Source organism: Ovis aries, chromosome 1 (genome assembly GCF_016772045.2).
Source record: "Ovis aries strain OAR_USU_Benz2616 breed Rambouillet chromosome 1, ARS-UI_Ramb_v3.0, whole genome shotgun sequence".
In the NCBI taxonomy this organism is placed as follows: Eukaryota; Metazoa; Chordata; class Mammalia; order Artiodactyla; family Bovidae; genus Ovis; species Ovis aries.
The window spans coordinates 202422427-202438855 of record NC_056054.1 but is presented as its reverse complement, the minus strand read 5'-3'; the positions used below and the strand labels follow the sequence as shown (position 1 = coordinate 202438855).

Here is a 16429-nt window from a genome sequence, read left to right as displayed (position 1 = left end):
AAATAAATCTTGAAAAAAAAAAATTCACATTGGGATTTCCCGGTGGTCTGTCCAGCATTTAAGAATCCACCTTGCAATGCAGGGGATGAGGGTTCGATCCCTGGTGGGGAAACTAATATTCCCACATGCCATGGGGTAACTGGGTCTGTGTGCTACAACTACTGAGCCTGCATGCTCCAGAACTGGAGTGCCTCAGTAGACAGCCGAGCTTCACAGCAAGAAGAGAAAGTCCAAGTGCCACAAAGAAAGATCCCGCATGAAGCAAGGAAGATCCAAAACTAAGACCTGAAGCAGCCAAATAAATAAATAAATAAATAAATATATTTTTTTTAAAACCCACATAGAATGATAATCAGATTTTTAAAATACACGCTTTAAAAACCACTGTTTTGCACAATATAAAGACCTGTACTTACCTCCAAATATTGTTTTGGGGCAACCAGGTTGATCCAATCCTCCATTTGGGTAGAAGTCTATGTGTCCTAATGGTTCCTTGTAGCCCAGTGCTAAAAGAGAATATATAATGTTTTCAAATTACTTTGCACTCTTCCCATCTCACAGCTCATTTGCCTGTAACAGGATATAGGCAGGGATTGTCTTATTCTTGTCATTGCTGCTATTGTTGTCATTATACCTATTTAAATATTTTGTCCAAAGTTAGCCAGATAGTTAACCCACTCCAGTAGTCTTGCCTGAAGAACCCCATGGACAGAGGAGCCTGGCAGGCTACAGTCCATGGGATCACAAAGAGGCAGACATAACTGAGCGACTAAGCACAGCACAGCAACCAGATAGCTAGAAAGCAGAGATTTCCAAGTAAGAGACTAGGAAGCTGGTAATAGAATTTATGTCAGATATTTCTGAAAATGAGAGTTTTGGCCCTCATTCACTGCATCACTGATAAAATGAAAAGTTTCATGTTTATATTTGGCTGGAACACTCTTGTTGCTGGGTGCTTCCTGAGCCTCTAATTGCATTTGTGTAAGTGTTTAATGAATAAGAAACAGGAAACCTTCACTTAGTAGGAGAAATTGGGGCATCTGGGAGGGTTAAAAGGTTGGAAACTCTTCTAGAAAATGGAGACCTAGAAAATCATAGATAGATTTAATAATTGCTTATTCTGTTTAACCTTGTAACTCCAAAGTAATAAAAAATATCCTTGATTAAAAGATTATATATATGTATGTGTATCATTGCAATAATAATCATGCATGCTCAGTCATGTCTAACTCTTTGCAACCCTATGGACTAGAGCCCGCCAGGCTCCTCTGTCCATGGGGATTCTCAGGCAAGAATGCTGGAGGGGGTTGCCATGCCCTCCTCCAGGAGACTTTCCCAACCCAGGGATCCAACCCTCATCTCTTATGTCTCTTTACCACTAGCGCCACCTGGGAAGCCCACTATTACGTATTGAGACGCTACATGTGTCTGTGGGTGTGATACTAGGGGTTTTATACAGTTTTCTTCTAATATTCGCAATGTCTGAAGGGTAACCATTGGTAAGTTCAGATGAAGTAAGTTACAGATGAAGCTTCTGGGGCTCAGAGACTTATGGAACAAACATGACATCACCAGAAAGAATAAAACCTGGGGTTTGAGTCCACCTCTGCCTGACTGCAAAACTTATACTTTTTTCCTCATTTACTTTCTTCCCAAGAACAAAAAATAAATTACTCTGCGCCCTCCAGAATTGAAATGGCATTGAGGTACTGCATCCAAATTGCATAACACTTCACACACTACATAGTCAAACAAGCTATTTCACAGAGACATTTACTCTAAGGCACACAATACCACCCCAGAGTGCCCATGATAGCCAGTCAAGGGTTTTTCAGGAGGTTGTATCACAAAGGGGATGTACTACTGAGTGACCCCTCTGTCATCCTGTCCCCTCTGCCCTCCCTAAGTGCCTACTCCAGCTCTCCTCCCAGACATCTGGATATAAAGACCCATCTTGAACATCAGCCCAACCGCCACGTTATGTACCCAGTATTGAAAATGAAATCAACACCATGGAGGTCTACAGAGAGGTGGAGAGATATAGGCAGTTCAGAAATGCTCTGTGTGGGGACTTCCCTGGTGGTTCAGTGACTAAGAATGCACTCCCAGTGCAGGGGGCCCAGGTTCATTCCTTGGTCAGAGAACTAGATCCCACATGCCATAACCAACACCCGGAGCAGCCAAATATATATATACACATACACACACATATATATATATATATATATATATACATTTTTTTTTTTTAGGAAATGTTTTGTGTGGAAACGCACAATGCTTAACTTAATCTTTCAACTTAAGGAAATAATGAGAAAGAACAAACAAAACCACAGAAAATCATGCATCCAAACTGAGCTGCACTTATGGAAACATTTGTCCATGGTGTGCAAACCAGCCTCTCCTTGATGGGTAAAGATGATCACTTTACAAGTAAGAGATGATGAGAAGGGCAACCCCACTCCAGGAGGTCCCAGATGCCTGCATAAAACCACTTCCCTTCATCTTCCTGTGGATTTGGAAGCCTGCCCTGTAGGTAAAGAAGGAATCTGGAGGAACCTGATCCACCTCTGCATGAGCATCCCCACAGGGAGAGACTCTTTGGGAGTTTGGGGGGGTGGGGATGGTCACTGACCCACAAGGACAGGAATGTTACCGTCTGTGTCCGAATGGATGACGTCAACGAATTGTGCGTCTCTGGGATCTAATCTGTCCTCTGGAGGTTTCCCGTTGTATAAAGGGCCCGCAGGGTCCAGACCTGCAAAGAAAATAGAGTTGGCCTGGCAGCCCCACGCCATGAGTCACCTGCAGCAGCAGGCTTTTGATCCCTCCCTAGGAGGATGGTTCACAGGCTGCAGGGCACCCTCGGTGGTCAGGCACTCACATTCCCATCCTGCTGTGTCAGGCTCCTTTCCACAGCCCCATGGCCTTTTCCCACAGTGGAGGTGGTTACCCTCGCAGTACCCCCTTGAGAATGCAGCCAGACTCCCTCCAGAGGTGTACCTTTTTCTTTTTGCCGCACCACGTGGCCTGTGGAATCTTAGTTCCCCAACCAGGAATTAAACCCAAATCCTTGGCAGGGAGAGCTTGGAGTCTTAACCACTGGCCTGCCAAGGAATACCCTGGAGGTGTACCTGTGTGGGCCCCTACAGTAGGGAGTGCACAGACAAATGGGGACCAGTGACGGGGATAAACTGGTTCCTCAGGAAAAAAAGCATCCAAGGGTGCATATAAAAAGTAAACACAGTACTTACGTTTATCCCATTTTAAATAACCTAGAACTTTGCTTCTCTTCCTTGTTATTAAAAAAACTCCTTTATTGTTTCCATTTTTATTCACATTTACCAGCTTACATCAGAAGCCTAGGAGGGAGGCAAGGCAGCTATTGTCATTCCTATTTTACATGTGAATGAACTGAGGTTCAAGTGTCTTAACCGGAGCCACAGTCTCACAATGCAACCAGTTCTATCTGCTGAGCTTTTTATTTCCTTTAACTGGGTTTGGCAAACTGAGTGGGAAAGTGTGAGACTCACTGGTCAGGCCAGGCATTAGACCAGGTATGGAGGAGGGAAATAAAGTTGTGTGTGTCAGTTCCTGCACAATTAACCCACCCCATAAAGGCCTGAACTGATTTCTTGCTCTTGGAAAATGTCAGTGGGATGTTCCTCACCATCATTATGAAACAGCTGCCAGAACAAGAGAACAGCTCCTATGATGATGTAACCACACACTAAAAACACCAGAAGATCCCAAGTTCAGTTCAGTCACTCAGTCGTGTCCGACTCTTTGCGACCCCATGAACCACAACACACCAGGGCTCCCTGTCCATCACCAACTCCCGGAGTCCACCCAAACCCATGTCCATTGTGTCGGTGATGCCATCCAACCATCTCATTCTCTGTCATCCCCTTCTCCTCCTGCCCCCAATCTTTCCCAGCATCAGGGTCTTTTCCAATGAGTCAGCTCTCTGCATCAGGTGGCCAAAGTATTGGAGCTTCAGCTTCAACATCAGTCCCTCCAATGAACACCCAGGATTGATCTCATTTAGAATGGACTGGTTGGATCTCCTTGCAGTCCAACTGACTCTCAAGAGTCTTCTCTAACACCACAGTTCAAAAGCATCAATTCTTCTGCACTCAGCATTCTTTATAGTCCAACTCTCACATCCATACATGACTACTGGAAAAACCATAGCCTTGACTAGACAGAACTTCATTAGCAAAGTAATGTCCTGCTTTTTAATATGCTGTCTAGGTTGGTCATAACTTTCCTTTCAAGGAGTAAGCGTCTTTTAATTTCATGACTGCAGTCACCATCTGCAGTGATTTTGGAGCCCCCCAAAATAAAGTCTGACACTGTTTCCACTGTTTCCCCATCTATTTCCCATGAAGTGATGGGACCAGATGCCATGATCTTCGTTTTCTGAATGTTGAGCTTTAAGCCAACTTTTTCACTCTCCTCTTTCACTTTCATCAAGAGGCTCTTTAGTTCTTCTTCACTTTCTGCCATAAAGGTGGTGTCATCTGCATATCTGAGGTTATTGATATTTCTCCCAGCAATCTTGATTCCAGCTTGTGCTTCCTCCAGCCCAGCATTCCTCATGATGTACTCTACATAAAAGTTAAGTAAGCAAGGTAACAATATACTGCCTTGATGTACTCCTTTTCCTATTTAGAACCAGTCTGTTGTTCCATGTCCAGTTCTAACTGTTGCTTCCTAACCTGCATACAGATTTCTCAAGAGACAGGTCAGGTGGTCTGGTATTCCCATCTCTTTCAGAATTTTCTACAGTTGATTGTGATCCACACAGTCAAAGGCTTTGGCATAGTCAATCAAGTAGAAATAGATGTTTTTCTGGAACTCTCTTGCTTTTTTGATGATCCAGCGGATGTTGGCAATTTGATCTCTGGTTCTTCTGCCTTTTCTAAAACCAGTCTGAACATCTGGGAGTTCACAATTCACATATTGCTGAAGCCTGGCTTGGAGAATTTTGAGCATTACTTTACTAGCATGGGAGATGACTGCAATTGTGCGGTAGTTTGAGCCTTCTTTGGCATTGCCTTTCTTTAGGATTGGAATGAAAAATGAACTTTTCCAGTCCTGTGGCCACTGCTGAGTTTTCCAAATTTGCTGGCATATTCAGTGCAGCACTTTCACAGCATCATCTTTCAGGATTTGAAACAGCTCAACTGGAATTCCATCACCTCCCCTAGCTTTGTTCGTAGTGATGCTTCCTAAGGCCCACCTGACTTCACATTCCAGGATGTCCGGCTCTAGGTGAGTGTGAGTGATCACACCATCATGATTATCTGGGTTGTGAAGATCTTTTTGTACAGTTCTTCTGTGTATTCTTGCCACCTCTTCTTAATATCTTCTGCTTCTGTTAGGTCCAGACCATTTCTGTCCTTTATCAAGCCCATCTTTGTACGAAATGTTCCCTTGGTATCTCTAATTTTCTTGAAGACATCTCTAGTCTTTCCCATTCTGTTGTTTTCCTCTATTTCTTCTCACTGATCGCTGAGGAAGGCTTTCTTATCTCTCCTTGCTATTCTTTTGGAACTCTGCATTCAAATGAGTATATCTTTCCTTTTCTCCTTTGCTTTTGCTTCTCTTCTTTTCACAGCTATTTGTAAGGCCTCCTCAGACAGCCATTTTCCTGTTTTGTATTTCTTTTTCTTGGGGATGGTCTTGCTCCCTGTCTCCTGTACAGTGTCACGAACCTCCGTTCATAGTTCATCAGGCACTCTGTCTATCAGATCTAGTCCCCTAAATCTATTTCTCACTTCCACTGTATGGTCATAAGGAATTTGATTTAGGTCATACCTGAATGGTCTAGTGGTTTTCCCTGCTTTCTTCAATTTAAGTCTGAATTTGGTAATAAGGAGTTCATGATCTGAGCCACAGTCCACTCCTGGTCTTGTTTTTGTTGACTGTATAGAGGTTCTGCATCTTTGGCTGCAAAGAATATAATCAGTCTAATTTCAGTGTTGACCATCTGGTGATGTCCATGTGTTGAGTCTTCTCCTGTGTTGTTGGAAGAGGGTGTTTGCTATGACCAGTGCATTCTCTTGGCAGAACTCTGTTAGCCTTTGCCCTGCTTCATTCTGTACTCCAACGTCAAATTTGCCTGTTATTCCAGGTGTTTCTTAACTTCCTACTTTCGCATTCCAGTCCCCTATAAGGCCCTACTAACAAGAAACTTAACCTGGAATGGAAAAGGTTTCAAGGGATGTCCCCTAGTTTTTATCTATGAAGGTCATTTTAAATGACATCTCCTATCCCCAGTGCTATAAAACTCAAGAGAGAGCATCCTTGCCTTAGCAGTCCTGGTTCTAGCCCCAGTTTCTCCATTTCTCCTCAGCTAACACCCTAGATTCCTTGAGGTATATCATTATCTGCCTCCTTTTCTTATCTCCCTTCTTTCTCTCCCCCAATTTTTCTTCCTCTTCTGTCTGCTCCCAACTGAAACTGATGTGGGAGGGGGTGGATCAATAACCGGGTACCCAAGTCCATAGGATATCAGCACAGCATTTTATGGCGAGTTAGAAAAAAAGAGAGCAACCCAGGCAGTCAGGCAAGAAAAGGGAAATTTGTTAGAGGAAAAAGAGAGGGTGACTGGCTCTTAAGGAGGACCAGCATCCTCCCTTTCTTACAGAGTCCTTCTTACACCCCACCAGTGGAAAATTCTGAGGGGATGGTCTGGAATCTGAGAAGATTCCACAGCTTGGAGAAGATACGTGCCAGTGAGATAACAGGATGCCATTTGGGCAGTTTGGTCAGTCTCGAGGATCACTGTGATTTATTCTTTGTTTGCTTGGTCCACATAACGAGCCATCTTATCAGTGAGACCCCATGTGGACCCTATCAAGCATGAGAAACTCAGAACCTCAGAAACACCTTGCTAGGGAAGCCTCCCCCTCCTCATGTAAAACAGCAGCACTTACTATCTGAGAAAATGAACAGTAAGAGCCTCAGTTTATAGCAGCCTCCAGATCCATGGCTGAAAGACTGGCTTACCAAATAAAGTCCAAACCAGGGCAATTTCAAAAGTAATAAAGCTGCTATTAATAATTATGACAGGACTGAAGACACAAATGAAGACTGTCACAGCAAACACATGCTCTCCTTAGAGAAAAGTCATAGCAAATGATCAGCTTACACTGTCAGCCAGAAATCACACTATCCTTAAAAAGCTGCATATTTTGTGTGAGCAGAGATCACTGGAGTCGGATAGAGGTGACATGAGCCCCAAACCTAGCATTAACCGGCTGTGTGATTTTAGGCAGGTTACTTCCCTTCTCTGAACCTCAGTTTCCTTATCTGCAAAACAGAGGTAGAATTAATTGCTACTTCAGAAGGCTTACCAAGGCATTCCTAGATCTAAATCCAGAATACTGAGATTATTATAGAACAGAAACAAAACCAACAAAATGGAGCGCTTTCTTGTTGCTCTGTGATCGCCAGCAAAGTGTCTAACTAGTGATCGCTGGCTTTGATTACAAAATTAACCAGTTTGAGAATCTGATGAAAGCCCTGGACCTCGGACCTCTTCCCAGGACAAACGTCCAATGTTTTACAGGTGGCTTTAGGGGCCTCCCTTACTCCTATCCCAAAGGTCACCATGAACTAACTCTCCAAGGCAGTGCTATCTAATAGAAATATAATGTGAGCCACATATATAGTTTAAAATTTTCTAGCAGCCACTTTTAAAAGCTGAAAAACAAAGAAAACTGATTTTAATAATGCATTTTATTTAACCCAGTTTATTTAACCCAATATAGCAGTAAAATTTCTACATGTAATGAATATAAAAAATCCAAATTTTAAAATGTATTTAAGGTATTTTTGAATATATATTTTTCATAAATTTCAAACTTCATGAAACTTTAATCTATTTTTATCACTTTTTTATATTTTAATATATTCTAATATGTCTTTCATTTTTAATAAGACATTTCATATATTTTAATATATTTTTCAAAATATTTTAATGTATTTTTCTTCAAAACCCAGTGTGTGCTTTGTACTAATCGCACATTTCAGTTTGTGTTAGCTACATTTCAGGTACTCGATGGTACATGCAGCTCATGGCTATTGTATTGGACAACATAGATCTGTGGTCATTTTTTAATGTGTGACATTCAGACCCATCTGAATCTTCTGGTGAAAAGCATAGACTCCTGGGACTTCCTGGTGGTCCAGTGGCTAAGACTTCACACTCCCAGTGTAGGGGGCCCTGGTTCTATCCTTGGTCAGGGAACTAGATCCCACATGCCACAACAAAGACCCAGTGCAGCCAAATAAATACATTAATTATTTTTTAAAAAGATAAGAAAGCTAGGCTTCAGTTATTTTTTAAAAAATAAATAAAAGTACAGACTTTTGTATCCCAAGACCAGAGATCCTGATTCAGCACATCGGCACTCTATCCAACACTCCAAGGTGATTTTTATAAGAATCAGATTTAATGTATTATCAAGTGATGTAGGTATTTGACATGTTTTTAAATCTATTCATCTTCATTTTAAGAAATTAATGAAAAGTAATACCAGGAGATGTGCCTGGAGAGGAAAAGGAAAAGCAAGAACAGAAGACAAAAGGGGAAAGGGAAGAGATGAAGCAGACATTCTGGCCTAGATGGTTAGCAAGCAGAACCGCACAGGTCTTAGGAGCTAGGAGTGAATTATGTCTTTCCCGCCCCACAATCCAGTAATCCCACTCAAGAAGGGCAGTCGGAGGTGAGTGGGGAAGGGAAACGCTTTACCCCTGAGACAAGCACTTGGGAACAGGTGAATTTGATGTTGGAGCTCAGTGAGGATGAGGAACTGGGAGAACATGGGGCAGTCAGCTGCTGCTAAGTCACTTCAGTCGTGTCCGACTCTGTGCGACCCCATAGACGGCAGCCCACCAGGCTCCCTCGTCCCTGGGATTCTCCAGGCAAGAATTCTGGAGTGGGTTGTCATTTCCTTCTCCAATGCATGAAAATGAAAAGTGAAAGTGAAGTCGCTCAGTCGTGTCCGACTCTTAGCCACCCCATGGACTGCAGCCTACCAGGCTCCTCCGTCCATGGGATTTTCTAGGCAAGAGTACTGGAGTGGGGTGCCACTGCCTTCTCCAGGGCAGTCAGAGGAGATGGAAAATTGAGCTGCAGACTGCGGGCTGAGTCCAGGTCACAAAGCAGAGCCACGCGGACCCGGGAAGGGAGGCTGGCTGGGGAAATCTCCATGCTCAGAGGCCAGATTACATTGTATTCCCATCCAAAGTAGTTGTGGGAACAGACTTGCTGGGTGGCTGAGGAGCAAAATTAACGGGTAGATAGAATAAGACAATGATGGGCTAGAGCCCCCAGCACTAGCACTGAACAGCCCATTTAGCTTACCTCTTCCCAAACTTTGTGGTCAGTGACATCAGGTCAGTAGCTTAAAATCAGCCACAGTGGGAGTATTTACATCATGGAATCAGTAAATGCTATAAATTTATTTGTGTGTGTGTGTGTGTTTGTGTGGAGAGCTGATCAGCTTCTAAACATACCACTGGGAAAAGTCCCAGCTCCCAAAGGAGAAGCTCCCAACAGATAAAGAAAACAAGCAAATTTGAGCCATTTGTCCTTTGTACCCAAAAGGGAAAATGAATTTTTAAAAAGTAAACACGTGTTGCTTCCTAAAACATTATAGTAATAATTTTAAAAATTGAGTCCCTGATGGTCCAGTGACAAAGATTCCACGCTTCCAATGCAGGGATCCCAGGTTCTATTCCACATTGCCACAGCTAAGATTTTGCATGTCGCAGCTAAAGATCCTGAATGCTGCAACAAAGGTCCTAGATTCCCTGTGCCGCAACTAAGACCCAGCACAGCCAAATAAATAAATACTTTTTTTAAAACTGAAAAAACATTTTGCTTCCCTAGGAAAGCAGGTGAATAAGATGAGAGCAACCTTGGCATTTGGGGTGAAAGTAAGAAAAAAAATAGCCCAGGAAAAAATATGACCTCAAGTACCAAGGTTAGAAGACACCCAGCTAATGTGGAGTCTATGTGTATATATGAGAAAGAGAAACAGAAGGGGCGGGGGTGTGGGGCCAGAAGACTAGCCCAGGGCCACGTGTCAGGTTAAGTACCACATTCAGTCCTGTGGCTCTAAAGGGTTACCTCTCAATTGTAGCTGGTTTGAATCATTTACCTCTTCCCGCCCTCCTTCCATTCACTTCTGCCTTCCAGATTGCCTAGATTGGAAATGGCTATCTCAGGGTAAGGATCAATTCTGGAAAAGTTATGGATGGCCGGAAGCCTTGCCTCTCTGAAAGAGAAAGCCTCCCTCAGCCTTTCATCTGTCACCGTGGAAAGTTACTGAGCACTAGGCAAATGAACCCAGCAAGGGGATCTTTTTTTGGAGTTTCACCTGCTGTGTTTCTGAGGGTTTTTATTCAGTCTTGGTCTGAAAGCTGATAGTTACAGAGTTAACTCCAGACAACATAATTCCCATCTCATTTCCTACCCTAAGGCTCCAGCTTTATTTTGGGGGGCTCCAAAATCACTGCAGATGGTGACTGCAGCCATGAAATTAAAAGACGCTTGCTCCTTGGAAGAAATGTTATGACCAATCTAGACAGCATATTAAAAAGCAGAGACATTACTTTTCCAACAAAGGTCCGTCTAGTCAAGGCTATGGTTTTTCCAGTGGTCATGTATGGATGTGAGAGTTGGACTGTGAAGAAAGCTGAGCACCAAAGAATTGATGCTTTTGAACTGCGGTGTTGGAGAAGACTCTTGAGAGTCCCTTGGACTGTAAGGAGATCCAACCAGTCCATTCTGAAGGAGATCAGCGCTGGGTTTTCTTTGGAAGGACGGATGCTAAAGCTGAAACTCCAGTACTTTGGCCACTTCATGTGAAGAGTTGACTCATTGGAAAAGACTCTGATGCTGGGAGGGATTGGGGGCAGGAGGAGAAGGGGACGACTGAGGATGAGATGGCTGGATGGCATCACGGACTCGATGGATGTGAGTCTGAGTGAACTCCGGGAGTTGGTGATGGACAGGGAGGTCTGGCGTGCTGCGATTCATGGGGTTGCAAAGAGTTAGACACGACTGAGCAACTGAACTGAACTGAACTGAACTGAAGGCTCCAGCTATGCCTGGGACTATATTAGATATGTAGTTCAAACAATCTTGGATTAAATGAAAGGAAGGCCATCTGCTTGGGGCAAAATCCCCATCATGGGACATAGCTGTTTCTGTAGTCATAGAGAAATAATGTCACTACCAAACTTTTCTATAGCATACACAATTTATAAAGTGTTTGCACATATTTTATTAAATAATAAATTAAATACTGCTGAAGTCAGTTACTACTATGGTCTTCCCTTTGCACAAGAGGACATTTGCTCAGAGCGGTTAAGTAATTAGAAGAGCTGATTTGGAACCCAAGGATTTGGATTGCGTGTATCATGCTCCCCCAGGAAACACAGTCCACAGGCTGGTTATCCTGAGCCCATTCACAGGAAGACTTACCTGTAATTCTTACCTGTAATTCTCCCCAGCTGGCCATCGTACATCTTTCCAACAAACCCAGCTATGTGGGCTCCTAGACTTACTCCAATCATGTAAATGTCATCCAGAGAAGCTCCTTCTGCCTGGAATTTCAAGAGGTCCATTGTTAAAAATTGTGAGGGACCAAGGAGTTGACAATACCTGGAGAAATTTCCTAACGGTTGGCTTTGGAGAAACATTTCTAAGCACTTTATGTCCATCATCTTATTAAAATGTCACAACACCCCCACAAACTAGATGTTATTCTTTTGATTATACAGATGAGGAAACTAACTGACTGGGCTGAAGTCATCTTCCCAAGGTCAGACAGCTGCTGGGAGGGAGCAGGGCAGAATTCAAACTGGTCTGTCCAAATACAAACCTGTGCCTTAATTTTTATGCCATGGTGTTTCCATTCGTGCTTCTTCTAGGAACCAAGCTGAGACATCTTAAAGCCTTCCCCACTGAGAAGAAGGGCAACCAAATATTTCAATGAACTCCTTTATCTTCATTCTGGCTTGGTTAATGAATTACTATGGAGAAGGAAGGAAGGAAAGAAAGGGGCAGGGCATACTGTCCATAGTCCTGGGATAGCTGGTCATGAGTCATTTTATTATTCCCTTTCCCAAGGGCTGTGGCTTAGCTGAGGAGCTCATGTAAAATTTATGTCACCCCTGGCCACAGTGGCCACCAGGTGTGGCTCTCTGAAATAGTCCCGATGTCAAATCACTTTTTATCAGATTGGGTATATCAGTTTTGGTTTGGGATAATCTGATCTCTAAACTTTTGGTGTGTCTAGGAAAAGGAAGAGCTATGGAAGTTGAGGAAATTCTGAGCACTGAAGCCAGGAAACCTCTCCTACCCATTAGGTAACTTTATATGAGTTAGAAAAAGACGTCCCTTCCCCAGGACACCTTGCTGTCATTCACTAGAAAATTATTATGATAGATATATAAATCTACAGTGTCTACAGAGACAATGGTGGTCTGCAGATGGATTCCCTCTGCAGTGCACAACCTACACAACCATACCTATGGGCCTTCCCTTCAGCCCTTCCCTTCACCCTCCTGGGGGCTTATTCAAATAACATTTGTTAAACACTGCAAAAATAGTCCTCCTGATCACTGTAGATATCTCTTGGCTTTAAATATCCAGATAATGAGCCAATTTCAATTTGGCTCTGAAACATCTAAGAGAATTCCTCCTTACCAACATTAGGTCGATAAATTCCTTCAAGACTGTTGCCACTTTTCTGGTCTTACTAGAAGCATGGTTGTACATTACAGTTGTAGCTCCTCGATTCCAATCAACAATAACCACATTCATGTCTTCTACAGAGAGCAAACCCTCTACTAAGTCCTCTATCCATACTGGAGGAGAGCCGGTCGGCCTGAATCCATGGACCACAAAGGTGGTTTTCTTAGTCACGTTCAAGTTCCCCAAAACTGTGGAGTTGATGGCTTGTGCGCAGGTTGGGTTTCTCCTTGTGTAGAGCATCAGCTTCACATTTAGTCCCGTTCCAACCACTGCACTGTGAAAACTCAGTTTGGTGAATGAAGAACATGTTTCATCTGTGTCTGAAAATAAAAATTAGATGGTATCATGACAGTTCTTTCCTTAGACAGACATCAAACAAGAGTTCTGTGCTACACTCACTGGAGTTCTTTCCATGTGTCTTCAAGTACCTAGCAAGAGGCTGGATCTAGTTGAATAAAGTTTAAACATCATATCTGATTTAGAGTTCATAAGAAGTGTCTTCTTTTTCAAAAAAAATCATTTTTTGAAACCCTACCCTCTTTTGAGGTATAACCGAAAAGTTACGTTAGTGAAGCCTTCTCCAACTCTCCCAGGCTTAATTACTGTCTGTCCTTCAACCCAGAACTCCCCAGCTCCTCTCTGTGCCACAATGACAGCACAATGAAGACATTTTCAGGGATGTACTATGGATATTTCTTTATATGGATGTCTGTCCTATAAGACCACAGTCTCCTTGAAATGGTGGCTTATGATTAATCTCATATATCCATCACAGTGCCCAGCACATAGTAGACGACTTGGTAACTGAATCTGTGGGGTCCAAGCATCTTTCCTTGTCTACAACTCCCAACTGCAACGGTGGTGGAGAACATGGTGTGTCTGGCTCTACACCTTTCAAACGCATCTGAAACTCTTAATCATGGTGGCCTTTCTCAGGCCTTTCCTTCTTTGCTCAAGCATCATCTTTAAGCATTCACCCTGCTGACTGGACTTGAAGAACGGCCTTAAAAGAAAGCCTGGGGATGTAAAGAGGACAGCTTAAGATGAGCTTAGAGAGCTTCCTTGGTGGCTAAGCGGTGAGTCTGCCTGCCAATGCAGGAGACACGGGTTTGCTGCCTGGTTCGGGAAGATCCCACATGCAACTAAGCCTGGGCATCGCAACTATTGAGACCATGCTCTAGAGCCTGAAACCACTGAAACCCATGCACCCTAGAACCTGTGCCTCACGACGCAGGAGCCACTGACATGAGAAGCCCAAGCACTGCAACTACAAAGTAGCCCCCTCTCACAGCAACTAAAGAAAAGCCCGTACAACAGTGAAGACCCAGCACAGCCATGAAGAAATAAATCAATAATAAAAAAAAAAAGAAGAGCTAGAGCATCTCATTATGGCAGAAATTGAGATACTGTTTAAAAACACCTGTGTCCTCATCCAGGGACACAGGAACCAACTTGAAGGGGCTTCCACTGACCAGATCTGGGATAATTTGAGGGCAACATAATGAAGGACGGTAATGCGTGATAGGCTGCTTGCCTGCCACCCATGTACCCAGCACGGCCACACACACACACAATTAAGGAGGCTTTGAAATCTCTTACCCTAGAAAAGACATGGTTAAAAAATGAGCCCCAGGGACTTCCCTGGTGGTGAAGTGGATAAGAATCCACCCGGACACAGGTTTGATCCCTGGTCTGGGAAGATTTCACATGCTGTGGACCGACCACTGAGCCCATGCTCCTAGAGACTGCGCTCTGCAATAAGAGAAGCCCCCACAGTGAGAAGCCTGTGCACCCCAAAAAGAGTAACGCCCACCTGCAGCAACTAAGGAAAGCTCTGCAAAGCCACAAAGACCCAGGGAGACATAAATGAATAAATTAATAATTTAAAAAAATTGAGCCCCCAAATCACACATTCGTTCTTGTACTTTATACTAGCTAGTAGATTGTGCAGTGAGGCCTGCTCGCAATGTAAATACTATCTTTTTCTTTTTTTTCTCAGCTTTCTTGAGACCTAACTGACAAATAACACTGAGTAAGTTTAAGGTGTATGACATCATTTTATATTCTATATAGTAAGAAATGATTACCACAGTAAGGTTAGTTAACACACTCATCACCTCACCTAGTTACCATGTGTATGTGTGAGAAGAGAACATTTAAAATCAACTCTCAATAAATTTCAAATATACAATACAGTATTTTTAACTACCATGCTGTGTATTATACACCCAGGACTTATTCTTCTATGTAAACATTTTCTCCATAGGTTGGCCCCTTTCATTTTTCCCTTCCTGTAGATTGCTTGTTCCAGGAGAACCTGAACTGAAACTTCTCTGGTGCTTGTAGAGCAAGCCCAACAGTAAATAATTGACTGTGCAGTTAATTATTTTATTGAAAAGGAAGAGTGGCGAAGTAGGGCTGAGCCTGTGGGACTTAGCCATCAGTAAAACTGGGTTTTGTTCCTTGTTGTGTGACTGACTCACCAGGTGGCCTTGGGAAGTTCTGTTCTCTTTCACTCTCTACCTACCGTCCAAGAGAGTTATGTGGTGGATATTAATTATGAATGAGGTCATATTGGGGAAGATAGAGTGCCCTTTCCAAAGAAGGAGATTGCTTAGTTACTGTTTGTTCATTTTGAGCCAAATGAGCAACACTAGGCCAATGTGTCATAAAACCACGTATCTGAGTACTTGGAAGGCTTAGAGATGCGTCCTGAAGTTTGGGGCCAGAGCTGTTTTTCAGCAGCAACTGCCAACTTTAATGTCTACAGGATGGGTGATCTTTTTGGCCTGCTGAGTCCTTTCTAGAAGCCCTTAAAGTTGACAGTTACTGAAGGGCAAGAAGGGCAGAACACATAAATATTTATTTTTCACTTGATAGAACCGCTGTGACTTCAAGTAGTTTTAAATGTCTTAGTTATGTTTATAATGGCATTGCGCTCTGGAAAAGGCCATTGCTTTTGCTATGTGGATTTTGCCTGTCACTCTTTTGGTTTTTTCCATTGTATTTTCTTTCTCATGCTGGGAAGTTTATAGCCCGCTTCAATTTTTCTGGCAAGAAAAAATTGATCTCCATAACTTTGTATGAAATCCTTTTGTTTCTATTTTACGGGATGTCAGTGTGTAGATTGTAGGTCAGTGGGCTACACGCAGAAGTGCTCCAGACGTAGGTATATTTATTCAGATTTAATTATGCTCCACTGTGAACCCCTGGCAAGGAGTTTGGGGCATCTGGAAACTGTATTTCAAACTGTTGTGGAGCATATTTTTAACTTCTGCCATGCATCTGGCTGCTGACCTTTGTCAGAACAGTTGTCTTTCCTTACTATGTTCCAGTCCTTGCTTGAGTAACTCAAGACAGTGTCTAATGACTTTCTGATATGAATGATGAGGGCATTAGCATACTTAGTACTTCTCTCTGATCCAGTGTCTACCCCCTGATTTTTATTAGTTATAAAATTACTTTTAGCTCTTCTGGTGATTACTTTTTCAGTTTAAAAATAAATATTTAAGCCTCTATGTACTGGTATATGACTCAGAGAGAGTTTCTGATCTATTTAGTGTTATCTATTCTAGCTCCTCCTAATCTACCAAGAAAGATGAGAAAGCTACTGCTCACTTATTGCCTCCTGTATTGTATATCCTCCTTAAC

At 42.9% G+C, this 16429-nt stretch overlaps 1 protein-coding gene across 2 annotated transcripts in view; it reads right to left on the bottom strand.

The window, feature by feature from the left end:
* LIPH (lipase H) overlaps positions 1-16429 on the bottom strand; it is a 52585-nt gene that overhangs the window by 24032 nt on the left and 12124 nt on the right. For both annotated transcript variants that reach the window (XM_060419682.1, XM_004003075.5), the window contains 4 exons: positions 12731-13098; positions 11517-11625; positions 2654-2755; positions 417-506 (listed from right to left, as the gene is read on the bottom strand). In XM_060419682.1, coding sequence (XP_060275665.1) covers positions 417-506; positions 2654-2755; positions 11517-11625; positions 12731-13098 — 669 coding nt within the window. The remainder of the gene's footprint in view (positions 1-416; positions 507-2653; positions 2756-11516; positions 11626-12730; positions 13099-16429) is intronic.